Raw genomic sequence first — 24423 nt, 5'->3', positions numbered from 1 at the left:
TGGGGTGGGGGGGGGGTGTGACTATAAATGAGTTTCTTGGGGTGATGGAACTGTTCTGTAGCTTAATTTTTTGTAATGATAGTTACAAAAATTCATACATGTGTTAGAATTCATAGACCTGCACACCCAAAAAATATCAATGAAAAAAAAGATGGTTTCTGAGACAGGGAGTTTAAAATAAAAAACACAGATCAACATATCTTATTAAAGGTGTTGAGTTGTCATTTGCACTTTGTGAATGACAAGATGGCATAAGATTTTGTATAAAGTTGATTTTTAGAATTATCTGTCCCAAAGTAGAAGGATTGGAGGATTAAGATATACATAACCTTTATGGCTGGTTGTAATTTCTTCCCTGTACTTGACTGTATTTTTCCAACCAAAGACATCTAGTTCCTGAGAAAATTTTTAAAAAAAAGAAGAAGAAGAAGAAACACCCTGCTGGGTGTGCCTTCTGTGCAGTCAGGGGCCAGACTGAACAATTGGAGAGTCCACCACTCGTTTCTTTGTGCTCAAACTGGGAATGACCACAACGTCAAATTTCCCCTAACTACTATCTTGCGAGCATTCTTGTCAGAGAGTTCTACTTAGGAATTTAATTAGTTTAAACTAATATAGAGAAACATTGTTCAGTGACTAGTAAAAGAATCAAGCAAGGCTCCTTTCCTGACACCATGAATACTGAATTTTTTTAATCAAGGTGTCTCAAGATATAGAGTTTCTTTTCTACTCGTGCTTCTTGGCCCCCCAAAGACCCCAGATGGCATTCGCACTCCACAGCCAGTCACTCAGCTGGGGGCTTAAGATCCTTCTTGGAAGCCCCGGCCATCCCCAAGGGTGTGCCAGCCTCCTGTGCTCACTGTCCGGAGACCTGAGGACAATGTGCGCAGGGCCCTCGGACGGTGCTGAGGCCACTGCCTCACTCCACCCGCCTTCATCTCTGATCGAGGCGTCCCCACCACCAGGCGTTCCTCCCCTTCACAGCCTAACACCCCCACCCCGTGCCATCTAATATACTGCAGCTTGTGTGCTCACGTTAGTGCTCCCCCCAGCTTGTCAACAGCAGCGCTCCTTCTCACCCTCAGCGGTGTCCTCGCATCGCCAGCTCGCGCCCCTGAAAGCTTCACCCCGTCGTCACGTACTCAGCCACCCCCTTCCAAAACCCCATAACTAGAACAGTCTGGAAGTGTGACGTAGGCCCAAAGACAGCCTTCTGAAGCGAGGACTCCTTCTAAGTCCCTTCCTCCCAGTGTCTATTTAGAGCCCTTTAAAAGTCAGACCCGATACAGTAGAAGGTAATTGAGCCGTCAGTGAAAGGACACAGGGTAGCATAAGGAAGACAGAACAGCACAGCCATCAGGTCCCAGCAAGTTTCACTGGGCATCCTCTAGGCTCCCCTGCCCACCCCACCGCCACCCCTCTGCACCCCTGCAGCAGCGCAGCATGGGTTCACTGGGGACAGGATTTTCTCAGACACTCCCAGGACAGAAACCTTTGCCTCCAGTTTGCTTTGTGACTCCCTGCTGGCTTCGGAAAAACAGTTTTCCCCTCTGCACTGAAGGCTTAATGATATTGTCCACCAGAGAGCATTCTCCAGAGAAGCGCTGAGGTTTACCCAGCAGCTAAGACAATCTGGCCTAACCCTGACAGATGAGTTTCCTTTACTCAGCCTTAATACCCCTAAATCCTGTGGCAAGTGGAGCATTTGATGAGGATTAAATAAAAGCAGTGCACCTCCCACCATATTACCAGATGGGGCTCCAATTCCATTCCAAGAGCAAGGTCAGCTCAGGAGTGAATCTGGGGACATCACTTACCCCAGAGCCCCAGCACCAGCAGGCAGTTCCCTGGGCGCCCCAGATGAAAACTTCAGCAGCCGTAAACCATACCCCTGGCTCTGGCATCTCTGGACCCCACTGTAGGGCCACATCATGGGACTGGATTCTCCTTTTCTCACAACCAGCCAGTCTTTTGAATAACTCCTGCCGGCCAAGTGAGAACCCTGGGCCCAGGCCACTATGAACATATGTTGACTTCCCTCCTCGCTGAATCTGAACCAGAGTATTGTCTGAAGCACACCTTTTAGTACTTAGTACCTTAATATATACACACTATATGCCTATGGTGTCAATTGAATCTTGCACTAAATCTAGTCTTTACAAGATCATAAGCCCCCTCGAGAGTGGACCTTATCTTCCACATGTTAAGAGTCACAGTGTTGAATGCATAGTAGGTACTCAATAAATACTTGCAGATTCCTTGATTGCTGTGCACCCAGCCTCTTCCTCTCTTTAGATCACTGTCCTTAAGTACAGCAATTCAATCTTCAGAACAAGTAACCATTACTCTCTATTCTGGAAAATAGAAAAAAATAGAGGCAGAAAATGTTTTTGATAAGACCAGTGAAAATGATCCTTTTTAGTCCTGTCCTATGGCCATGTGCAAGACAAGTTGAGATGTTCTCAGGTTGGATCCTAGAGGGTATGTATTTATGAAACAGCCACCATTGACTTATGTAGCTGTGAAAATGTTCTCAGCGAGAATATCAGTAGAGATGGGGTAATGAGATGATGACTTTTGTCACTGATAACCTGGACTATTTCTTTCATGATTGTAAGTGCTTTTCAGGCTCTCCCCAACTGGATACGCTGCTGTTAAATAATAATCAGCAACCCACGAACCATCTCCAGCTCCATATGCCTGAAAGTATTAACCAGTGACCAGTATCCCCTTCCCTCCACCAAACCAATGGCCACTTTGCAAATCCAGAGCCTGAGAATGAAAGCATTGTTAAAGCAGTGCTTCTGCTTCCAGTGTTCTTGCTTACTGAGCCTGTACTTTGTTGGTATGTCTTAGTTGATTGCTTCCCCCTGAGAGCTCCCAAATACAAGGAGAGAAAAAATGTTATAGTAGAGGAGAACAGTGGCTTAGTTAGGCTCCTTTGTCCCTTTAATCATATCTGAAGCATAAAACAAGATGAGTGGTATATTTTTTTGCAAAATCCTTACTAATCAGCCACTTTTGCACTGCATCCTCAGTGGCTTGTACAGATGGCAGAAAGATAAAAACCTACATGGCTACTAGGTCTAGACCTTCCCTCACTGCTCTCAATTTTTAGAAAATAATAGACTTTATTTTTTAGAGCAGTTTTAGGTTTACAGAAAAATCGTGCAGAAAGTACAGAGAGTTCTCGTCTGAGCTTGGGTCTTAAACCAGAAAAGTTACCATTGTAGAGAAAGGGGCTGCAGAATCCATGATTCCTGAGACTGTGGTTTTATGAAGAGTCACCCCACATCATGTTCTCGATAGGCTGTAATAAGAGAAATCACAAAATCTAGAAACAAATCTAGAACTGAACCCAGGGAGATTACAAAATCTAGAAAGACACCTCTGTTCAAGGAGAAATCTAGAGTGCTGTGAGTCACATTCCCAGTTTATCAATGTGCCCCTCCCTTCTCAGTTAAGTCCACATGGCATATAATAGTTCATCACGTGGATTTATCCTAATTTCCTTGGCCATTCTCCCATATTGGGACAGTTAAGCTGTTTTCTTTCTTTCTCTATCTTTTTTTTCTTGCCATTACAATAATGTTGCAATGAAAATCTTTGTGCATAAAGCTTTTCCTTTAAGATTCTTTCCTTAAGATAAATTCTCTAAGCATAAGCTTACTAGGTCAAAGTATATGAAAATTTTTAAGATGCTTGATACTTATTGTTCATAGTGCTTTACAAAAAAGGGAAAATTACTCGCTTTTTATTTGGGGATCTATGAGATAGTGTCTATTCAGGAGATTTGCCTTCTCCTTGTAGTATTGCTCGGTTCATATTAAAGGAGTCTGCACCTGTGATCACAGCTACTTGGGAGGCCGAGGCAGGAGGACCGCTTGATTTCAGGAGTTCAAGACCAGTCTGCGCAACATAGCAAGACCCTGTCTCAAAAAAAAAAAAAAAATGAGTTTTTCCTATTGAGTGTTCATTCCCTGGTGGTGGGGGGAGGTCTCTGGTTGACTCTCCTGACCTCCCCCCAATTCACTGCAGGTGATCCACAGATAGACAATAGAATGGGAAGAGGATAAACATATTTCCCCCACCATGTCTCTGATAAATACCCAAAGACAGGAGTGATATGACAGGTGACATAGGAAGAGTTCCTCAGTTAACTCCCAAACCCAAGTCCCATCTCAGAAGGAGACAAATTCTGCCCAAGAAGCAAACAAGACAGTGAAGAGGCACAGCTCTCTGGTGCCAGGTGCAATCCCATGAAGCTCTGGCTTGGTGCATCACCAAGATGCACCTCATCCTACCTACAGCTATCCCAGCAGATCTCTTTTTCCACTTCAAAGAGCCAGCAGTTGGACCAGAGCTCTGGTAGCTGCTGCTGCTACCGCTGGAAAAGCCTAGATGAATAGTTACTCTTGCTGATTGTTTTCCTTTGGGACCTGGCTAAGCCTCTGTCTGTTTGTAACAGTGTTGGCTTAACTCTGTATTCTGCCCTGAACTGAGCATGAAGACGAGACTATTTGACCCTGGCTGTGCCCTCCGAGTATACTATATCATGCCCACCACCACTTCCCACTTCCGTGCGGCAGCCCCTCTGTCCACCACCCAAGTCAGCTGGCTGTGGGCTGAAAGGACAAAGAAAGAAGAAGTCAAGGAACAAGACGAAGGAGACTAACATGACCCAGAGGTCACTCTCAACGTCATGGACTTTTTAACTGGGAAGAATTTTAGTGGTCATCAGGATCACTTGATCCCAACCTCATTAGGGTCACAGATCTCTTTAATGATCAGATGAAAGTGGTTGAACTCTCTCTCTAGAAAAATATACCTCCCCAAATTCCAGGATGTTTCATAGACTCCCTGAAACCCATCCACCTAGACTGAGCTTTTCATTTTACAGACAAGGACACGGAGGCCCAAAGAAGCTGCAGGGTCTTGCCCAGGGTTACACAGAGAAGATAACTGAATTCAAACTCAGCTCTCCTGACTGCCAGTATGGGACCATCAGCCCATACTAGGAGGTTTCCACTGTACGTTGAGGCCTATATTGAGAATTATGGGAAATCAGGGTGCTTACAACCAAGGAATAGAACGCAGACTCATAAAAGGAAACTAAGATCAATTATCAAGCAATATCCCTTCCTCAGATTCCTCTTTGGAAGGTAGAAGCTAATGCTGTCCATTAGTTCAACAGGCACTGACTGAGTACCTATGAGCATCTCCGAAAATCTCTGATCACTGGAGATTAATTCTTTATTAGAAATTCAGACTCATTGTCATCTCAAGCCTGAAGAGGATATTGAGGTCCTCAAAGTGATGTTTTGTGACTTTGTTCAGGTGGTGGGTACCCCACCCTGAAATGTGTATTGCAAAGTTCAAGTAAGGCATCTTTCCTGTGTTTTTTATTTCATGGACCTTGGCACAAGAGTTAAGCATCATATTAATGATGGAGATGAGAGGTTGGACTGAAGGACACCTCAGTAGATCCTACTGCAGCCTTAGCTATTCAACAAAGGAACAGAAGAAACTGTCATTGGGGAGTTCTCAGTGACGGCTACTCAGGACATACATTTTTTAAGTAGCTGGAGAAGAACCAGATTCTAAATTTATCTTTCTAGAAAGAAGCAGGAAATGCTTTTGCCTGATATTTATCTTATCAGTTGAGTGCTAAGAGGCAGCCTTTTGTCACAGGAAAACCTGGTTGTGGAGCCTGGAGGCTTGCCCTTGCAGAATCCGAGCTTCTGTACTGACCGGCAGGGTGACTTGGGTCAAGGCTCTTTACTTCTTTGAGCCTTGGTTTTCTCATCTGAAAACTGGGAATAATATTATTGTCCTCATAAATGTTGTTGAGTCAACATCAGTGGCTCCTCTCCCTAGCTTTACAGCCTTTTTTTTTTCCCCCCCTTTTGGAGCACATACTTTATTCTGCCTTGTTTTTGTGGTAATAGCTTCCCAGTCTGTCTCTCTCACTAGATGGTAACTTCTTAAGGGCAGAAACTCAGCCCTCCTTATCCTTGGGAACTCAGTCCCTAAAACCCAGAGCAGCACTTTGTATGCCATGGGTGTATCAGTCAGGGCCCAATCAGGAGACAGAAACCACACATTATCTTGAACAGGAAGAATGTAATATGAGGAATTATTAATCTTTTTTTTTTTTTTTTTTTTTTTTTGAGACAGAGTCTCACTCCCTTGCCTGAGCTAGAGTGCCGTGGCATCAGCCTAGCTCACAGCAACCTTAAACTCCTGGGCTCAAGTGATCCTCCTGCCTCAGCCTCCTGGTTAGCTGGGACTACAGGCATGCACCACCATGCCCAGCTAATTTTTTTTTTCTATTTTTAGTTGTTTGGCTAATTTCTTTCTGTTTGTAGTAGAGACGGGGTCTCAATCTTGCTCAGACTGATCTCGAACTCCTAACCTCAAGTGATCCTCCCGCCTCAGCCTCCCAGAGTGCTAGGATTACAGGTGTGAGCCACCACGCCCGGCCAGAATTATTAATCTTTGATAGGAGCAACTATAAAGATGTAAAGAGAATTCTACAGGGTACCCCAAAGCTGAGAGAAAATGCCCAAAGAAGGACAAGCTTGGAAGGGGCCCCCCTCCAAGGCTGAGCTTCAGACGTCATTGAAGAAGATGTGGTTGTAGCCCACAAAATAGCAGAGAAGTTCTCTAGGTTGCCTGAGCCAGAGCTGATTCCTAGTGACGGGCACGAGAAAGCCTTCTGGGGCACAGGCAAGATGTCAGTGGGTGGGTGTGTGGAGGGAGTCAGGGCACGCTACCCAGGCCTGGAGCACACGGTGCCTGCATGGGAGGCAGGGGGATCAGTGAAGCGCTTTCTGGGCCCAGGCCAGGGCTGCAAGCTCACTGAGCCACTGTGCACTCTAGGCACACAGCTGGGGCTGAGCACCACTGAAAGTCCCCACTGACAGACTCTGCAGCCAACAAGATCCAAACCTGGAAGGGAAATGCCCTCCTTCCTGTTGTGTCCCTCCAATGCCCTCTGCTGACAGTGCTTAGCAGTGCTGCGCTCACTGTCAAGGAGACATGCTTACAGGGCCCAGTCCACTGTCACAGAGACAAAAGGGTGAATTGAGAGCTGAGCGGCAATATTGCTGTAACTGGTACAATGGGTGATCAATAATGTTTGAATCAAATTAGGTAGAGCCACGCACCTGTCAATGGCCCCGTTACCTCCTGCTTATATTCCTTTCTTCGAATCCCATGCATATTACCAGCAATAAATGTCAAACCTCTTTAACTTCTTTCGTAATTTACTTTCTAGAAGCTCATTTCCCTCCAGGGCATTCTGTTTGCCTTCTTAATGAGACACTGTCTCTCTTCTCCTGGCTCACACTTAAAAGAGACTCATGCAACAAGAAGGGGAGGGGAGAGAGACTAATTCACGCAATCTGAGACCCAGGACTTCATTTCGCAACTTATTTCTCCACTCGAACTTGTTCCTCCACCATCTATTTCATTTAGAGACAATCCACTTGGCCCTCCCAAACATTTTAGGAATGTCCCAAAGCACTTGACTTCAAGTGGCAGTGGAAGGAATCAGAGCTGATCCAAGAACCAATCTTTCTCTGCCTTTAAGGAAAATGCAGTGGCCACCTCAGGCCAGACCTAGGAGTTAATCTCCTTGGATGAATCTGAAGAGTCCAGTCTCCAAATATTTTAGAATGAAATAGGCAATTGAGCAAACACCAGGCTTGGAGAATAATTACAAGCACAAATATTATTCAGAAAGCATTTGGAAAGTACTAATAGTTTCAGCTTGAGAAACCAAGAAGAGTATGTAGCACCTACAGAGTCCTGCAGATGCTCTCTTGTGGGAGATCGTGTTGCTAATCACCAGATTTGAGTCAAGACAATGTTCTTAGGCATCAACCACCTTGTTCTTCCAAAATATTTCATTCTCTTCGGAAGAGTTAAATGTAATGAGTATTAACCGATGATTCCCTGCAGGAACTAGGTAAACAGTGAGATGGGGGTACTGTTAAGACTGCCTCTAAGAATCAAGTGGTTTTCCAAACTTAATCTGTTTACCATCCTTCAGGTGGATGATCATCTCTTTAGACCAGAAAAACGGCAATGGGAAAAACTTGGGAGAACTTAATCTTTCCACCAAATTTTGTATCTATATATTGTGGTTGTCTTATGTATCTTTTTCGCAAGTGGTAGCCATTCTGGACCAGTGCAACCTAGAGTAGACTAGCAGGAAGCCATCTCAGTATCTCATTACGCCTCTGAGTACCAAGGAAATCATGCTCTTAAATGGTCAAGAAAAATACATGTGTTTATCCCTGTGTAACGAGGCTGTGGTTTATTTTCTTCTTTTGGCTTACCTGTATTTTCTGCAATGAGAGTGTATTAATGGTGAAATTAAATATATGTACAAATTTTAACGAAAACACACACCTTTTGGGCTATATCATCGCTTTTTGTCTCAAATCTAACCAGACCCTTCCCAGCCTCTTCATTCCCCTGTTCAGATTAACTGCCAAAAATCAGAAGACTTCAGTTTTAGAAGAGATTTTTTGGAAGAGATTAATTTCCTCACTCTTTTTTTTTTTTTTTTTTTTTTTTTTTTTTGTTGAGACAGAGTCTCACTTTGTTGCCCAGGCTAGAGTGAGTGCCGTGGCGTCAGCTTAGCTCACAGCAACCTCAGACTCCTGGGCTTAAGCAATCCTACTGCCTCAGCCTCCCGAGTAGCTGGGACTACAGGCATGCGCCACTATGCCCGGCTAATTTTTTCTATATAGATTTTTAGTTGTCCATATAATGTCTTTCCATTTTTAGTAGAGACGGGGTCTCGCTCAGGCTGGTCTCGAACTCCTGACCTTGAGCAATCCACCCGCCTCGGCCTCCCAGAGTGCTAGGATTACAGGCGTGAGCCACCGCGCCCGGCCCAATTTCCTCACTCTTGAACTTCTAAAAACAGCCCACTGTTTCCTCTGCCCCTCACCAAGCAGTGATTGATGCTATACCTGCCTCCGATATGACAAAACCTAAGTGATGAATAAAAAGTCTTTTATGATTCTTGCACATTCTGAGGCAGCAAAAGCGCTACCCAGGGGCACCGAGCTGTGTGAAGATGCTCTGTGGGGTGTCATTCTGCCTCGGGCACCGTTGTGCCGCCCTACGGGCACTTTGGAGGCTATCACCTGGTATCACTAACCTTTGATATGTTGCTGTCCTTTTTCAGATTTTTGACAATGAAGCCAAAGACCTGGAGAGAGAAGTTTGCTTTATTGATATTGCCTGCGATGAAATTCCAGAGCGCTACTACAAAGAATCTGAGGTAAGCAATAGATGGGGTGACATGTGGAAGAGATTCATTCATTCATTCATCCCACAAATATTTATTAAGCACCTCCTAACCTGGGAGATTTCCATCTGTCTTAGTGTTGATTTGATTTGCTTTCATATCTTGCTGGGTTCTTTAATATTCTCACAATTAAGTCCCTACTCTTCACGGCTCCTCATTGGCTCCAGCTGTGACTCAATTTTGATTTAGTTTCCTGTCTCCTACACTCTGCCATCTTTCTGGGCAACATCAATATCCACAAGGCTGAGCTCTCGAACACACTCACCTCTGAAAACCAGCAGCCTCTCTCCCCACCTGCATGCTCTGGGAGGGCAGGGACTGTGTTTTATTTGTATCTTTGGAGTCCAACACAAAGAAAACTCAATCTAGCCTCAAAATTTTGATGGCTCATCCCAGCACTGAGTCTCTCTCTCAAAATAGCCAGCACCTTCCTGAGGGCTTCTTATTTGTTCTTGGCTGAGAAATATTGGAGGATTTCTTTTCTCTGGTTTTCACCCTACCAGAACCCTTCCTCTGCCTTAGTTCTCCCTTCTTATCTTATGGTCCCTGCAAGTCACCATTTATATCCGTTTAGTTTCTTATTAATGACTGCTGATGGAACTTGGGTGACCCGCTTGTAAATAACGTCGCAGCCCTGCAATGACAGCAGATGCAGGGCTATTTTTGTTGTTTAGCAACACGCCACCAATCCCAATATGTTTGGAATCGAGCCCCAGACTTGTCCTTGAGCCGTAACACATGGACCTTGAAACTGCTCTCTCAGATTCATTCAGGCTGATGGAAGACATGATAAGTAAACCCATTCGCAATGAATGCCAGCGTTACACAAGCAAACTGGGCTACCTATGTGGTTCCGGGGTTTTTTGCCTCCACATCTGGAGATTCACTTGAGTGTAAAAGTCTTACCTGATCTCAGCACATGCTTAGCTATTTAACTGCAGGCACGTGCTCCTCAGCTGCCGTCCCTGCAGGGACCGGAGAGAGGCCAACATGGGTCACTGTGTGGCTCACATCCACCCAAAGTCCCAGCATTTTAACATCATCAACTCTCATTACGCCCTGCAGCCGACCACAGCTGTGCACTTCAAGATCAACAAAGTTAAATGCTCTCTGTGTAACTGTGGACCTGCTGAAGAGAGAGATACACAGGGCTCCATGAGCATTCTGTGGTTTCAGTACTTAACGGGGCTTTGATGACATGCAGAGCGTTATGCAGAGCGTTGTGCAAAGCATTGGGTGAAGCTGTGGCTCTTTGAGCCCCGTGGGCTGCTGTCCTGCCTGGACGTCTTGACCTCTTTGGGAGCTCTGGGCCTTCCAGGAAGGTAGCATTGCCAGAAAACCATGAACTAATGTCAGCTCTTCTCTTAGAGTGCTTTGGTGTGGTCCTGCCTCCTCCTCAGGGAGTTCCCGCTTGGTTTGGTAGAAAGCCTTGAGACAAATATAGAATATTAATGAAGAAATCAACATGTCTCATTTCTAGTCAACGGGTACCTGACTCGTTTTCCTGTGGTTTTTGCTCCCAGGAACCACCGCCAGAAAGCTGCTTTTTATCTGCACAGACATTTGAGGAATGTTTTTCTTAGGGCTTCACAGTCATTCATGCACATGTCCATACCTCTTTCCCTGGGTCATAAAGTATTCTTTCCTGGGTGCAGTTTGATCAAGGAAATGAGAGGTCAATAGTCACTCACCCAACAAATATTTACTGAGTGTTCACTGAGTGTCTGTCACATGCAGTGTTAAGACGGGGACATGACAATGAGCAAAAGAGACACTAAGGGTCCCTCCCCTCAGGACATTCTGAATCTAGCAGGGGAGTCTGATGATAAGGAAATAATCACACAGATATATACGAAGTAAAAGTCACAAGTGCAAGAAGGAAGGTACAGGGAGAGATGATAAGGAAACTGGATTTAAGATTATGGGATCCGGAGAGATGTTCTGGAGAAATGGCAGTCATGCTGAAACCCGCCGGATGAGAAGATCTGGGGACAGCATGCCAGATGGAAGCAGAAGCATGTGCAAGAGCCCCCAGGTGACGCATGTGAGGAGCTGGCAGAGGCCAGTGTGGCGGCAGCAGCACCCACGAGAGGAGGAAGCGCATGAAGGGAGGTTGGAAGGAGGAAGGGGCCGTGCTGGGATACTTGGGTTTTATTCCAGTGCAATGGAATGCCTTGCAAGGAACTGAAGCTGGGGCATCATAGGATCTGATTTATGCTTTGAAAAGATTTCTCTGAATGGAGAATGGACTGGAGGGAGCAGAGTGGAAGTCAGGAGACCACTGAGGTCATTACCGTGATGTATATTATTGGCTGCTTGGGTTATACAGTGACTTGCACTGGAGGGCTGGCAGCAGAGAAAGAGGAGCAGACAGTTTGAGGTATATTTTTAAGGTAGAGTTGACAGGGATTGATCATGGACCAGATGTGGGGGTGAGAGAGAAGGAGGAATTGGAATGACCTCAAGGATTCTGGGTTGGGCAACAGACGGATGGGGTGCCACTTACTGAAATGGGATGATAAGAAGGGGAATGGATTTTGGGGAAAGACAGGTGGATTTGTGATGCCAGTGAGGCATCTAGAACAAATACAAGTGGATCTGGAGCTTAGGTGAGAGATACAGGCTGGAGACAAATTTGGGAGTATTTAGGGAACAGGAGATTTTTAAATCCTGGAGACAGAAGAGAGGAAGAAAGCACAAAATGTAAATAGGAAAATGGCTGAGGTCTGAGCCTTAACGGTGGCAGTGTTTGGAGACCAGGCAGAGGGTGGGGAGGCGTCAGGAGTCCACAAGGAATTGGTAAGAGAGGAGGAAGACGAGGGGAATGAACCAAGGTATGCAAGTTTCAAGAGGAAGAGAGTGATCAGTTGTGCTGAATGCTACTGAGAGATCGAGTGAGAAAAGAATGGAAAACTGTCCTCTAGAGCAGTTCTCAACTGGGGGCGATTTGGCCTCCCAAGGGTGCTTGGCAATGTCTGGAGACATTTCTGGTTGTCACAACATGGGGGAAGTGCTACTGGTATCTAGTGGGTAGAGACCAGGGCTGCTGCTAAACGTCCTGTAAAACACAGGACAACCCCGCATGCCAAAGGATGATCTGGCCTAGGATGTCACTAGTGCGGAGGCTGGGAAACCTTATTCTAGAGGAAGAGGTTACTGAGGATGAATGGCACTCTGGATTCGGCTGTCACACTCAAAGCCACCCTTTGCCTGTCCTGGAGTCTTAGGGTTACTTAATGTATATGGAAAAAAGGGCCCCATAGGGCTCAGCCCTGCACATTCTTCGTCAAATACTGGCTCCCAGAGGCTCCTCTGGTCTGTGTTGCAGACAGAATTCTTTCTCCGTAGACCTGGAAGTTAGACCACAAAGGGCTACAGCTGTCATCTCAAGAGCCTGCGGTAATAGCTTAGGCAAACTATGTCCCGGGGGGACTCCCTTGCAGCCCCAACCCCACCACCATTCGACACCCAGAATCCAGACTGCAGTCGGAACACACCCAAAGGGAGAGGGGTGAGTTTCCTGGGCTATTTTGGTGGTTGTGTCTACCGTCATGCCAGGGACTGAGAATAAGAGAAACAACCAATTAAGAAGGCAAACCTTTTCCAGACAGGTTTCTACTCCACACTCTGTAAATAATTAACACTCTCCTCCCCACCACAAGAGTTTCCAACTAAAATGAAAGCTGATCTTGTTCTCTGCTTAAAACCCTTCACGGCTCCTCCTTTAGAGTTCAACTCACACGTGACTTCCCTCTGTGAGCTTTCCTGGGCACGCTACTCCTCCACCCAGGGCAGGTCTGGAGGCCGCAAAGTTCATGCTAGATCATGCTAGCTCATAGCTATGTCGTGAGCTCCACAAAGACAAGAGCTGCGTCTTCTCCAGCTGCTGCTAGAGCACCAGCTCTTAGCAAGTGCTCACTCAACAGTTGTTGAATGAATGAGCAAGGAGCTTTGTTTTTTCCTTCCAGCAGTGACAATTTCAGAGCCAGTGCTATCAAAGAAAACGAATTTGTTGCCATTAAGCTAGCAGTTGTGAATCAGAGTTCCTTTTTTTCTTTTTAGTCTAAAACATACAGCTTTGTGGGCCTTTTCTTCCAATCCATCTTTGTTAGTTGCCTGTGTCAGCATCATAAATGGGAACGCTCTCTCTGTGGATACAGCCGGAGTGCTGATGGGCTGAATCTGTTCTGAGATTTTTTGATGCTGATGAATCCAGACCGGGGTTATCTGGGTCATTCCTCTTCACCCAGCTACTATCACACACACTGCCTGGTCGAAGCAGGGAATTGAAGCACTTTCTTTTCTTTTTCCATTTCTCCCTGGAAACCTCCAAGGCACACAGTCAAGACTGCCTCTCTGACAAAGGTGACCAGGGCTAGGAATTTTCCACTGGGTGCCCTCTGCCTGGCAGCCCTCATGCCACCACTGACCAAGGATTCAGGAGGATGCTTCGGAGATTTAGGATCAGCTGATAGCCCAGCCCAGTGCCCTCCTTATTCACATTTTTGCAGCACTACTATTTTTCTACCCAAATCAAGGACCTGAGCTTCAGTTGTCAAGAGCTTCTAAGCTTCAAGTTTTGTTCTCATATTCACTGGCAGACTCTGCAGGGCAGTGCTGTATTGTGGAGGGAAAAAATCAATGTGATTTCTTAGGCAGAGAGAGTGCTTCCATTAGTAAACACAGACCACCAAGACCCTGCACCCTTGAGAGTCGTAAAGCTGTTTGCAACGAGTCACACAGACAGCAACCGTCAGCACCACCAAAGCAGCAAAGGGGATGAAGCCAGAATCTGAGCAGGTTGTGCTTGTTATGTGGTGGATACGTGGCTTCTTGCTTCTGCCAAGATTTTCATCCTGACTCTTTGATGCTCTGCCAAGATTTCAAGGTGAAGATCCCAGTGGAGGAATGAGGAACTCCACACGATAAGTCTAAGTCGTAGCATGCCTGCAGAGGCCACAGGCAGCAAGGCCACACCCGCAAAGCTGAGTTGACAGTTTGGGGGGGAGGGGCGGCGGTTCAAGAACACATCTCAACATCCAGCCTGCAGGACTAGTTCAGCCTGAAGAATTTCCAAGAGTGTTGGCTAATTATCAAGTCCAGTATTCTTCCTCCCTGATTTGCTGTAGCTGTTCATGAGTTTTGGTTTCCATTATAAGATGGGAAGTGACCAGAGGAAAAGTGGCATCTTTATTGGCCTCCCAGGGGCTGCCACCTGCAGCTCTCCCAGAGACATAAATGAGTAGCTTTTTATGTCCAGAGACATAAATGTGCAGCTTCTAAATCGTCAGTACAAAGGGGGAAATGAAAAATGAAATGTATTCTGTAGTGGAGAAAGTTTAGAAGTACAGGACTTTTTGTGTGTGTGCCTTGTTTTTTTAATCTTCATTGATTTATGTAAATGAATAGCAAAGGAGTCTCTAGCCCAGTGGTTCTCAGTTAGAGGCAAGTTTGTCCCAGTGAGACATCTGGCAACATCTGGAGACATTTTTGATTGTCGAAAGTGGGAGTGGGGATGTGATGTGGCATCTGGCGGGTAGAGGTCAGGGATGCTGCTGAACATCCTCCAGTGCATCATGACAGAGAATTATCCAGCCCAAAATGTCAAGTAACTAGATCAAGAAACCCTCATGTAGACCAATCCAAAGAAAGGAAACTTAGTATAATAAAACTCATTAGTAGCAAGACTCATTAATGAATTTCTTTAGTTAGCATTTATTAAGTGCCTACTGTGTGCCAGGCTCTGTGTTCAGCATTGAGGATGCAAAGAAAAGATCATGTCGGCCCTCAAAGGGCTTACCCTCTACTGCCTTTTGAACTTGATCTTTTTACAGTTAAAAGAAATTTCTCTCCTCCTTCATTTTGGAGGATGTAAAGGAGGCACCATCTTACCAGGAACAAAATAGAGCAAAGTAATTTCAGTGGGGAAATTTGCAATGTTTTGAATTTGTAGCAACAAGAAGGAAGAGTAACATGAGTCTGTCCTAGAAACATGGACCCCTGACATGGTACTATGGTTAATGGTGCTAAGGGAATTTTTAGACAGAATTTAATCTAGAACTTTCCCCTTGAGTTAGGAGACTAAACCTCCAGGTCTCTGGATTACAGTCTTCTTGGATCAAGAAATCCTTGGCAGGCAGTTCACTGGTCACACCTATCTAAATATCCATTGAATTCTCTATTAAGGGAGAGAGAACGGAACAAAGAGAAATACATCTAGCTTTTCCAATAACTGTCAACGGTAAGAGATTAAGTGCTGTTTGCTAAGTACAACGGGCCCCCAGAAAGGGAACAGAGAGACCAAACGAGTAAATATTGTCCTACTTAGCTGTACCCTTCAGTACAAAGAGCTTCGTCCAAACCACTCGGCTCCCTCGAATTAAAAATACTTTCGTTCTGATCTACATCTTGGTAGTCGACAGTGGTAAAGATTTCCAATTATCTCCAAATGGCCAGGGTTAACACAGCAGCCTCATGCTGGGGTACATTGTTAAGTTCAGTTTGTTGTGTCGTTATTGTCATTTTTTCCCCTTCCCCTCCATCCATCTGTTTCTTTTTGAGAGTAGCGCAGCTGTTTGGTGATGGGTTCCAACTTCCTGGGGCCTGCATGCTTCTTGGAAAGTAAGAGGACTGACTACACCACGGCGTGGGGAGAAGAGAATAAATCTCCGTTGCCAAAGTGGTCCCTGGTGGGAGCCTCTAAAACAGGGAGTGGAAAACCTGCACCTTCTCCCTTCGCAGGGTCTGGATGACATTAGTGCTGTTAGAAATTGAGAGGGAAGTGCTTGGTGGTGGCACGCTGGCCTGGGCCAGAGCCATAGATCAGAGGGAAAACCAGAGCCATAGATCAGAGGGAGAAAGAGAATGTTTCTCAGCGCAGCCTCTCTCACCTGCTTCCTTGGGAGCTGGAGCAACAGCACAGATGCTATTTTCCAAGGGGCCTCCTCTCTGGGGGCCCCAGGGCAGAGCAGCGTGATACCTGTGGTGTCATCACAAACACCCTCCTGTGTGTACAGGGAGAGTCTGTGCAATCTCCTGGGAAACTGGTTTTCTTTTTCTTTTTCTTTTTCCCCTTGCTCCACCCCCTTTGCAAGTTGGATGTGGTCCAACTTGTAAATCTCTCCAGGGTCACAGCAACAAAGGCAATGGTCTTAGACCCAGTGGGAGACTTAGGAGATGTTTGAGTGGCTTCCTCCATTTGGGAGCAGGGGTCTAGTCAGCCTGACCAGGAAGGCATTAACCCAGGAAAGCTGGAAAAAATCTCTACCATTTCTCTAATCTTCGAGAACATTTCCTGTATGAAGACTCCATGCAAGGCATTGAGTGGAAGGCTGCAGGGGTAAAATGAAAAGCAAGACACTGCTCACCTTTAAGAAGCTCACGGTCTAGTTGGGGGGAATATGGTAGAATAACACAAACAGCTAAATGGCAGTACAGGAGAAATGCGTTCACGCAGCCAGGCATGATCTACTCTCCTACAACTCGTCCACACAGCTATCACCATAGGATTCCAAGGAGGGGCAGCTGTGTAGACAGGACAAGTCAGGGTAGGCTTTACAGGGGATGTGGAATCTGAGCTGGGCCTTTATTTTTTAAAGAAAGGTTTATCTTTCTATTTGCTCACAAATTAACATGTGATCCTCATAAAAATAATTCCAACATGATAAATAAATACAAAACATAGAGCAAAACTCCTGTGATCCCTTCTCATGGAGACAGCTGCTGTTAAAGTTGCTGTTTATACTTACACATAATGCATAAATAGCAGTATTTTTCTAAAACAGAGCTCATACTATGCACACCACTTTGCAACATGCATTATTTCACTGATAACATAAGCTCACCATCTTTCTGTGACAGCACACACCCCTCGGCAGGTGTTAAATGGCTCTGTAATGTGCCAGTGTACAGTGATGCCGTATGTTTACCATTATCTGTTTGGTAGGCATTTAGGGTGTTTCCATTCTTTTGGGTATTGTTCTAATGTTTCTATAAAATAAATTCTTTTAAAAAAAAAATTTTTTTAAAGACAAGGTCTCACTCTGTCACCCAGGCTAGAGTACAATGGCATGATCATAGCTCACGGCAGCCTTGAACTCCTGGGCTCAAGCGATCCTCCCGCCTCAGCCTCCCAAGTAGCTGGGACTATGGGCATGTGCCACCACACCTGGCTTGTTTCCATAGAATAAATTCTAAACGTGAAATTGTATCAATGGGTGTGTGGGTTTGAATCTTTCTAGATAGAGCCAAATTGCCCCTACCCTGGAGCTACCTTAAATTACTGTCCAACACACAGTTTGATGGGGGCAAACTAAAGTTGGAAGATGAGTGAGACTGAAAGGGTGATGTAGTGGATGGGGAAAAGGGTGGGGAACCTCAATGCTTAGTCAGGGATCAGTGAGTAACTGACACATGGGGAAAAACCTTGAATGCAGAGCCAACAAACTTGGACTTTATTCTGCCGGTGGCAGAGGTTGTTCAAAGCAGGGCTCACCCACAACCCTGCAAGGGGACTCCATTTCTGACCTCACCAGAGGGGCAGGCTCCTGGATGCCACGAGGTTTAGGGCCCTCCAAATCCACCAACCTACTTCCCTCCCTCTTCTGCTACCCCCTTTCATCATGAACAGATTGCCCTCAGCCATCTTGATGACAGTAATATTTTGTTAATGAACAGAGATATTTGGAAATAAAAAGGCATTAAACAGTAGTCCAGACCTCAGTCACCCTGGTTGCATTGTTTTCACACCAATTATTGGCAGCTCACTTCCCAAGAAACAATTAGGTGTTCTCTTTCAGACCTCATTCCTTCCAAATCCAAGAAAGCTGTGACACCACATCTTGCTGAAGTACCATGCCTAGTGATGATTTTACAAACCACTGCTGTTCTCTTGGCCTAATAATGTGGAGCTGCCTCAGTGTTTTGAACAAAGCCAATTTTGACTGGGAGTACTACAGAAATGATAGTTACCAACTCCATCCTAGAGGAAGGGTTTTTGTTTTTTAATTTTTCATGGGAAAAAAAAAAAAAGCAAAACCGTTTAAACAGCTGCAGTAATTCACATGAATGAGGTCCTGCAGAACCCATGGTGTCCAGAGCAGCAGTTGCAAGTCTTACTAATTGGATTTGGAAGTGAAATACCAGACCAAGTAGGTCAAACAAAATCAAGGCATACAAAATTCCTAAATGCCAGATCAAAACCAGAGATTCTAGGTCTCTGCCAGGAATGGAAGTGCTGATTATGTCATTGGGTCATTGAATAGAAAGAACCGTTGGGGAAATGGCTCCCTGCCCCAAAGGACCAGACCAGGGAGGGAAGAATTCATCCAAGCAAAACATTTACAGAAGGGAGAAGCAATCGGGCTTGTCATAGAGGAATCTGTGCAAAAGAAAACCTCTAGAACCTAGGAATCAGGCTTCCCAGCCCATGTCTTCCATGTCTAGATGACTCAGCCCTACCATGAAAGGAGAAGTCCCTAGCTCTGGAGGCCTCCCAGGTGATCACAGCCACTGCACCTCATCATCATCAATTCTGTACCTGAATTCCTTCCCCCCTTCACAAGAATGGATGGATGGAGAGATGAGATTGAGATGAGATGATGTCAAAGGCAAGACAAGGCAAGGCATGGAAAATGACTAGCACAGTCCCTGGCACATAGTAAGCATTTAATAAATGTTCCCATCTCCCTGTTTTGACTCTGGCATTGAGCTCTGCAAATGGGTTGCAGGAACAGCGGCTCAGTGAAAACCACGTGTCTTTGAAGGTGGCTGCCATGAGTAGCATCATGGGAGTTTGTTTGCTTGTTACTTTTCACCTGTTGGCATGAGTGGAGCAGAGGTATGATTCCAATAACTCCAGCTCTCAGGATCACAGAATCCTCCGCAGGCTCAGGAAGATCTTCAGAAATTAAAGCTATTTGTACTGCTGAGACTTTTCCAAAAAAATATTATTATTTCTGTTACTGTATAACCTGGATTCCAAATGGCATGTATCTTTCTGATACTTCACCTCTAAGAAACCTTAGAAGTTATATTCTTAGTTTGTTGTGCCAAGTTTGGGCAATCTGTGGTCCTGGAGTCCCGGGGTGGTACCCCAGGCAGTTTTGGCATTCCATCACTGTCTGCCATGAGCTTTCTTACCAGGTATATTTTAGAAAAATAACATTGAAGACTTTCGGAGAAGGAAGCAGTAGCCCAGGGGCCTTGCTCTCAGCCAGGAGTGAACAGATATAACCAAGCTCTTCTTCAGTTCTATCCCACAGAGAACCTCCCTCTGCACTTCCAAGAAGACAGGCAATGAGTCCACAAGTTGCTCAGGACTTGAGCCAGCTGCATCAGCCCCTGCTATTTTTAGTCTTATGGAAGTAAAACACCAGAACTTCTTGGCCTTAGAGCAGAGTTCCCAAGTCAGGTGAGAATCACCCGGGAGCTTTTAAAAAATGAAGCTACCTGGGCCCATGTTAGACCAACCCAACCAGACTCACTAGGACGGGACCCAGGAATCCGTGTATAAATGCACCAGGTTTGGAGAAACGACCTCATAGCAGAGCTTCCTAACGTTTTCCATGCCATGACATGTAGAAAACGATCAGGGTTTTTTGTTTGTCTTTTTTTCTTTTTGAGGCAGGGTCTCTCCACCCAGACTGGAGTTCAGTGGTCCAGTCATAGCTCACTGCAGTCTCAAATTCCTGGGCTTAAGTGATCCTCCTGCCTCAGCCTCCTGAGTAGCTGGGACTACAGGTGCGTGCCACCACACCCAACTAGTTTTTCTTATTTTTGGTAGAGATGGGGTCTCGCTCTTACTCAGGCTGGTCTCAAACTCCTGGCCTCAAGCAATCCTCCCGACTTGGCCTCCCAAAGTACTAGGATTTCAGGTGTGAGCCACCACGCCCAGTGCAAAAGTGATCAGTTTTGATTAGCAAATTGAGGGTGAGCTCCCGGTCAAGATGACCAACCCCTGGGCTTAGGAGGCCCAGTCTGGTTACCCAAGGGCCAATGGAACAATATCTTGTCATATCTTTTATCCAGTCTAGGTAGGAACGTTTTGCCAAAAAGAGCTCCACTTACTGTGTTCAAGTTTTTAAACCACTTTATTGTTACTTAATTTGGAGGTGGGGGGAACAGAAATAGCAATGTAAGCCTGGAAGACTGCCCATTCCCCTACTGAGGGAGGGGTCAATGCCTTTGAATTTCATTCCGTATGTTGGGAATCTGATACCATCTGTGGAGTCAGGGCCAACCTCTTCCTTGCCAGCTACTAGCATTAATTATAATAGACATTTGTGCAATATTTCTCCTAAGTTGCTTCTGAGTTGGAGGTGGCTTCAGATTGACCCTCGTCTAAGTTTATTTCCTCCAAAGGCTCTAATAGGTGTCCACCAGGTCCTCTGGCTAAGTCTCATCCAAGCACTTTCTTTATGTAGCCCTGTAAGAATCTATAGCTATGAATCTGTAATGTTGGAAGTGGTGTTTTTTCCCTTGAGAAATAAGCCCTGACTGAGTCTCTTCTCTACTTCTATTTATTCAGACTTCAAGTACAACTGTTCAGCTACTGTGCCAAAAATATCCAGGAAAGAATAGGTGTTATTAAGTGCTTGTCTTCATCTTTTATCGTTGAGGGGCCCAGAGAAAGACATACAATTACTAGTTCATTAACTTGGGCCTTAGAATTTTCAATGAATTTCTTACAGAATTGCTTAACCTGGTTTTAGAGGGTCAGAAACTAACTTCTGAGAAAAATAAATGCCATCAAGTTGTTTTATTCAGTTACCTCATTTAATCCTAACAATCTGATAGAATAAATATTGTCTCCATTATACAAATAAGGAAACTGAGGCTCAGAGAATCTCTAAGTAACTTGCTGGAAGTTTCAGGAAGCCTGGATTTGAACCCCAAACATTGTGCTTCCCCCACACCAAGCTGGCTCCTCCAGGTAAAGCTGGAGGCACAAACAACTGTTGTCTTTGAGAACCACTGTGAGAGAGAGTTTCCTCCTGCAGTGGATCTCGCTAACCCCAGATCTCTCTGTGTGAATGGGGGATCTTAGGGAAAACCAGGGCAAACAGGAGGAATGGCCTTTCCAGTGCCTTGGTCCCCTGATCTGATAGAGCTCCACTCCCCATCTTTTAGGGAAGATGTCCCCTTTGCAAACATTCCAGAAGATAGTGGATTGGCCAAAGCTAGCTTGGGTCTATAAAAAACAAAAAATTAAAACTAACCATTCTACAAGAACCCATTTTTAAAAAGAAAAAAAAAAGTCATAGTCCCCAAAGAACACATCCACCACCCACAGACCCTAATTTGGGAAATATTCCTTTTCTCATTTTATCATCCCCACAATAGTCTTAGAATTTTAAAGAACTTGCCCAGATTTACACAGTAGTTGCTGGAGCAGAAATTCAAACCCGGGGGTGTCTATTTCATTCCAAAGCCTCCGTTCTGCTCCACAGAACTTAGGGCCCCACAAAGGTGCTCCTAGGCATGGTAAACAAGGAAATATATTGTGTCAAACAGTGAAGGTTGAAACAGCCTGAGGAATCCACTCGTGGCTTTTACCTGCTTTATATATTAGGATTCCAAGTCATAGTACATTTGGAAAAACAAAATGAGTTCTAAAACTCAAACAAATTTGAAATCTAACCAAGCTGTAAAAATGGAAATCCTTTCTTGCCTTCAAATGACAGACTGATTGGCTTATTGAACATCTCTATCCCCGTTTCTGTTCAACAAGTGGGAGGTCCAAGTTTCCCAAAATAATACATTAGATGAGAAGCAAGCTAGATTTAGGGACAGTTAATCCAGTGCTGATCACTGTTGCCATGTTGCAACTCATCAAGAATATTTGTCAGTTATTATCAGCTTTTGATTTAATAAATTTAAGCAGTCTATGGGCCAAACTATATATCCTTGGCAGGAATCCAGGCTATTAATGCTTCTTCACGGCCTGTGTCTAAAGAGCACTGCTAAAATCAGAGTGGGTAGGAACAGTTGCACAAAAGGCAATCCCAGTTCAAAGGCTGCAAACCGAGCCAGATTCTAATAAGCTTCCTTTATGGGAGGAGCTTGGCACACAGGCTATTTGGAGAGCGGGTTCCTGGCCTGTCACTGTCACATGTGGTAAGGTGGGGTCCTCTCCAGTGTGCCCTTGAATACCCTTATTGATCTTGAAATATAGCTGGAGTGCCAAAAGGAACAGGTTAGCGTTATGTAACAGGATGTTAGGGAGACATCTCTTGTTGCTCGGGAATTGGGAACCAGGCCCAAAGCAGGGGACAAAGAGGAGCTAGGACTCCACATTCTACAGGCAGCTGCTGATCACTGAGGCCAAGTGCTCCCCCAGCAGGAGGTGGCCCAGATGGCCCTCTCACTGCAGCTCTGGTCACCCACCTCTTCCCCCTTCCTAGGCCATATATGGAGAGGGAGGAGGGGAGTTCTCACAGCCATTGGGGATACATTTCTTGCTCAACCCCAAAGCCATGTGACAGGAGTGTTCTGAGAGAATCAAACTGCAGAAACTGGGGCATCTGCAAAAAGTCTATTTGCTGAGCTGGGAACATGCGGACCCACCCTCAGCGCTGCCATCCTACAAGACTGGAGTGAGACTAACAAGTGTCCCCAGAGGCTTGTAGAGGAACATAGAGATTGTGCCTACTGCCCATCTGGAGATTTCTGAAGGAAGAGGCTTTAGAAGGAGGCCATGGCTGGGGCCGAGATGAAACCATGGGAGTATGAGCCTGGGAATAGGATGGGGGCACCACTTGGGCACTGTACAAAATGGAGATCATGGGGTACTACTTTATGGCTTTGCTGGGAGGAAAATTCTGGGGTGTTTTCTATGACACTAACCAATTCTCCAATTCTCCAACACCAGCTATGTGTCCAACAATTCAATTGTGATACTATTTACCTGGAATGAGCATCAGATCCCAGAAGTTAACCGGTGCAGTCCCACGAGACTGCCCCCCGCTTCTCACTAACCAGCTGTGAATCAGGGGTTCCCACAACTCCTTCCTCAGGCTCAATGATTTGCTGGAAAGGCTCACAGCACTCAGGAAAACGTGTACTTACATTTACCAGTTTATTATAAAGGATATGACTCAGGACTAGGCAAATGGAAGAGAGGCATAAGGCAAGGTTTTGGGGGTGGGAGCCTTCCATACCTTCCCTGGGTGTGCCACCCTCCCTCCAGCTCCCCACCCCTTCCCAGAGGTCAGCAGGTCAGGCTGAAATTTCCAATCACTTTGGTCTTCCTGGTGACCAGCTCCATCCTGAGCTATCTAGTTATGAAGTACTAAAGACACTCCAATCATTCAGGAAATTCCAACGGTTTTAAGGAGCCTTGTGTCTGGAAGCAGTGAGAGATAGCCAATATATTTCTTATTATACCACAAGGACTAAATGAGAGAATGTGTCTAAGGTATTTGACACAGGCGAGCACCTAATAAACATTGGCTCATGTGAGTATTTTTCCCTCCTTCCATCCTTGAGATTCTCTGACCACCTCTCTTGGGCTTCTCTTGCCTTATTCTTCTTCCCAGCCCCTACAAGGCATCAACAGTGGTCATTGTCAGGGCTAGAAACCACAGACTATTAAATGATTTTGTGGTGTGTGCTCAAATTTCCAATTTTCATGCTCCTTCTTTTAAAAGAGTGAGTTTCGAGCATTTCTGCCACTAAGTTATAACTGAGAAGGGCACAAAACACACACACGGAAACACTCCCCTCACCACAACCACCTTTTTCTCAGCCTTTCTATATGTCACACGCACCTTATGAGTCAAACTCCCTTAATAGAGTCACTTTGCAAGGGAATAGCACAAACCGCTCAGTGTTTGTGGTACAGGCTAGTGCCAAGAGCAAATGCTTTAAAAATAGCACTTTAGGTATTAACTGCTAACAAAGCAAGAATTGGCTGTTTCTGGCCATGATTTGCATTTAAGGCTTTTTTTTCTTTAAGCGGATGCTTAGTGTTTGACCTTTTAAGTAAAGTTTTAGGTCAGTTCTCCACACTCTGAAAGCTCCTTAGTTTTTGTTTTTTTTTTTTAAATAACTTTACAGAGATATAGATCACATACCATACAATTCACCCATTTTGA

At 45.2% G+C, this 24423-nt stretch overlaps 1 protein-coding gene across 1 annotated transcript in view; it reads left to right on the top strand.

The window, feature by feature from the left end:
* Positions 1–24423, top strand: part of PITPNC1 (phosphatidylinositol transfer protein cytoplasmic 1) — a 226899-nt gene that overhangs the window by 176443 nt on the left and 26033 nt on the right. The window contains exon 6 of the mRNA XM_069482787.1: positions 9206–9301. Within this exon, the coding sequence (XP_069338888.1) occupies positions 9206–9301 (96 nt within the window). The remainder of the gene's footprint in view (positions 1–9205; positions 9302–24423) is intronic.

This window comes from Eulemur rufifrons, chromosome 9 (genome assembly GCF_041146395.1).
Source record: "Eulemur rufifrons isolate Redbay chromosome 9, OSU_ERuf_1, whole genome shotgun sequence".
Lineage (NCBI taxonomy): Eukaryota > Metazoa > Chordata > Mammalia > Primates > Lemuridae > Eulemur > Eulemur rufifrons.
The sequence above is the reverse complement of the archived record's forward strand: the minus strand, read 5'-3'. Positions and strand labels throughout refer to the sequence as shown.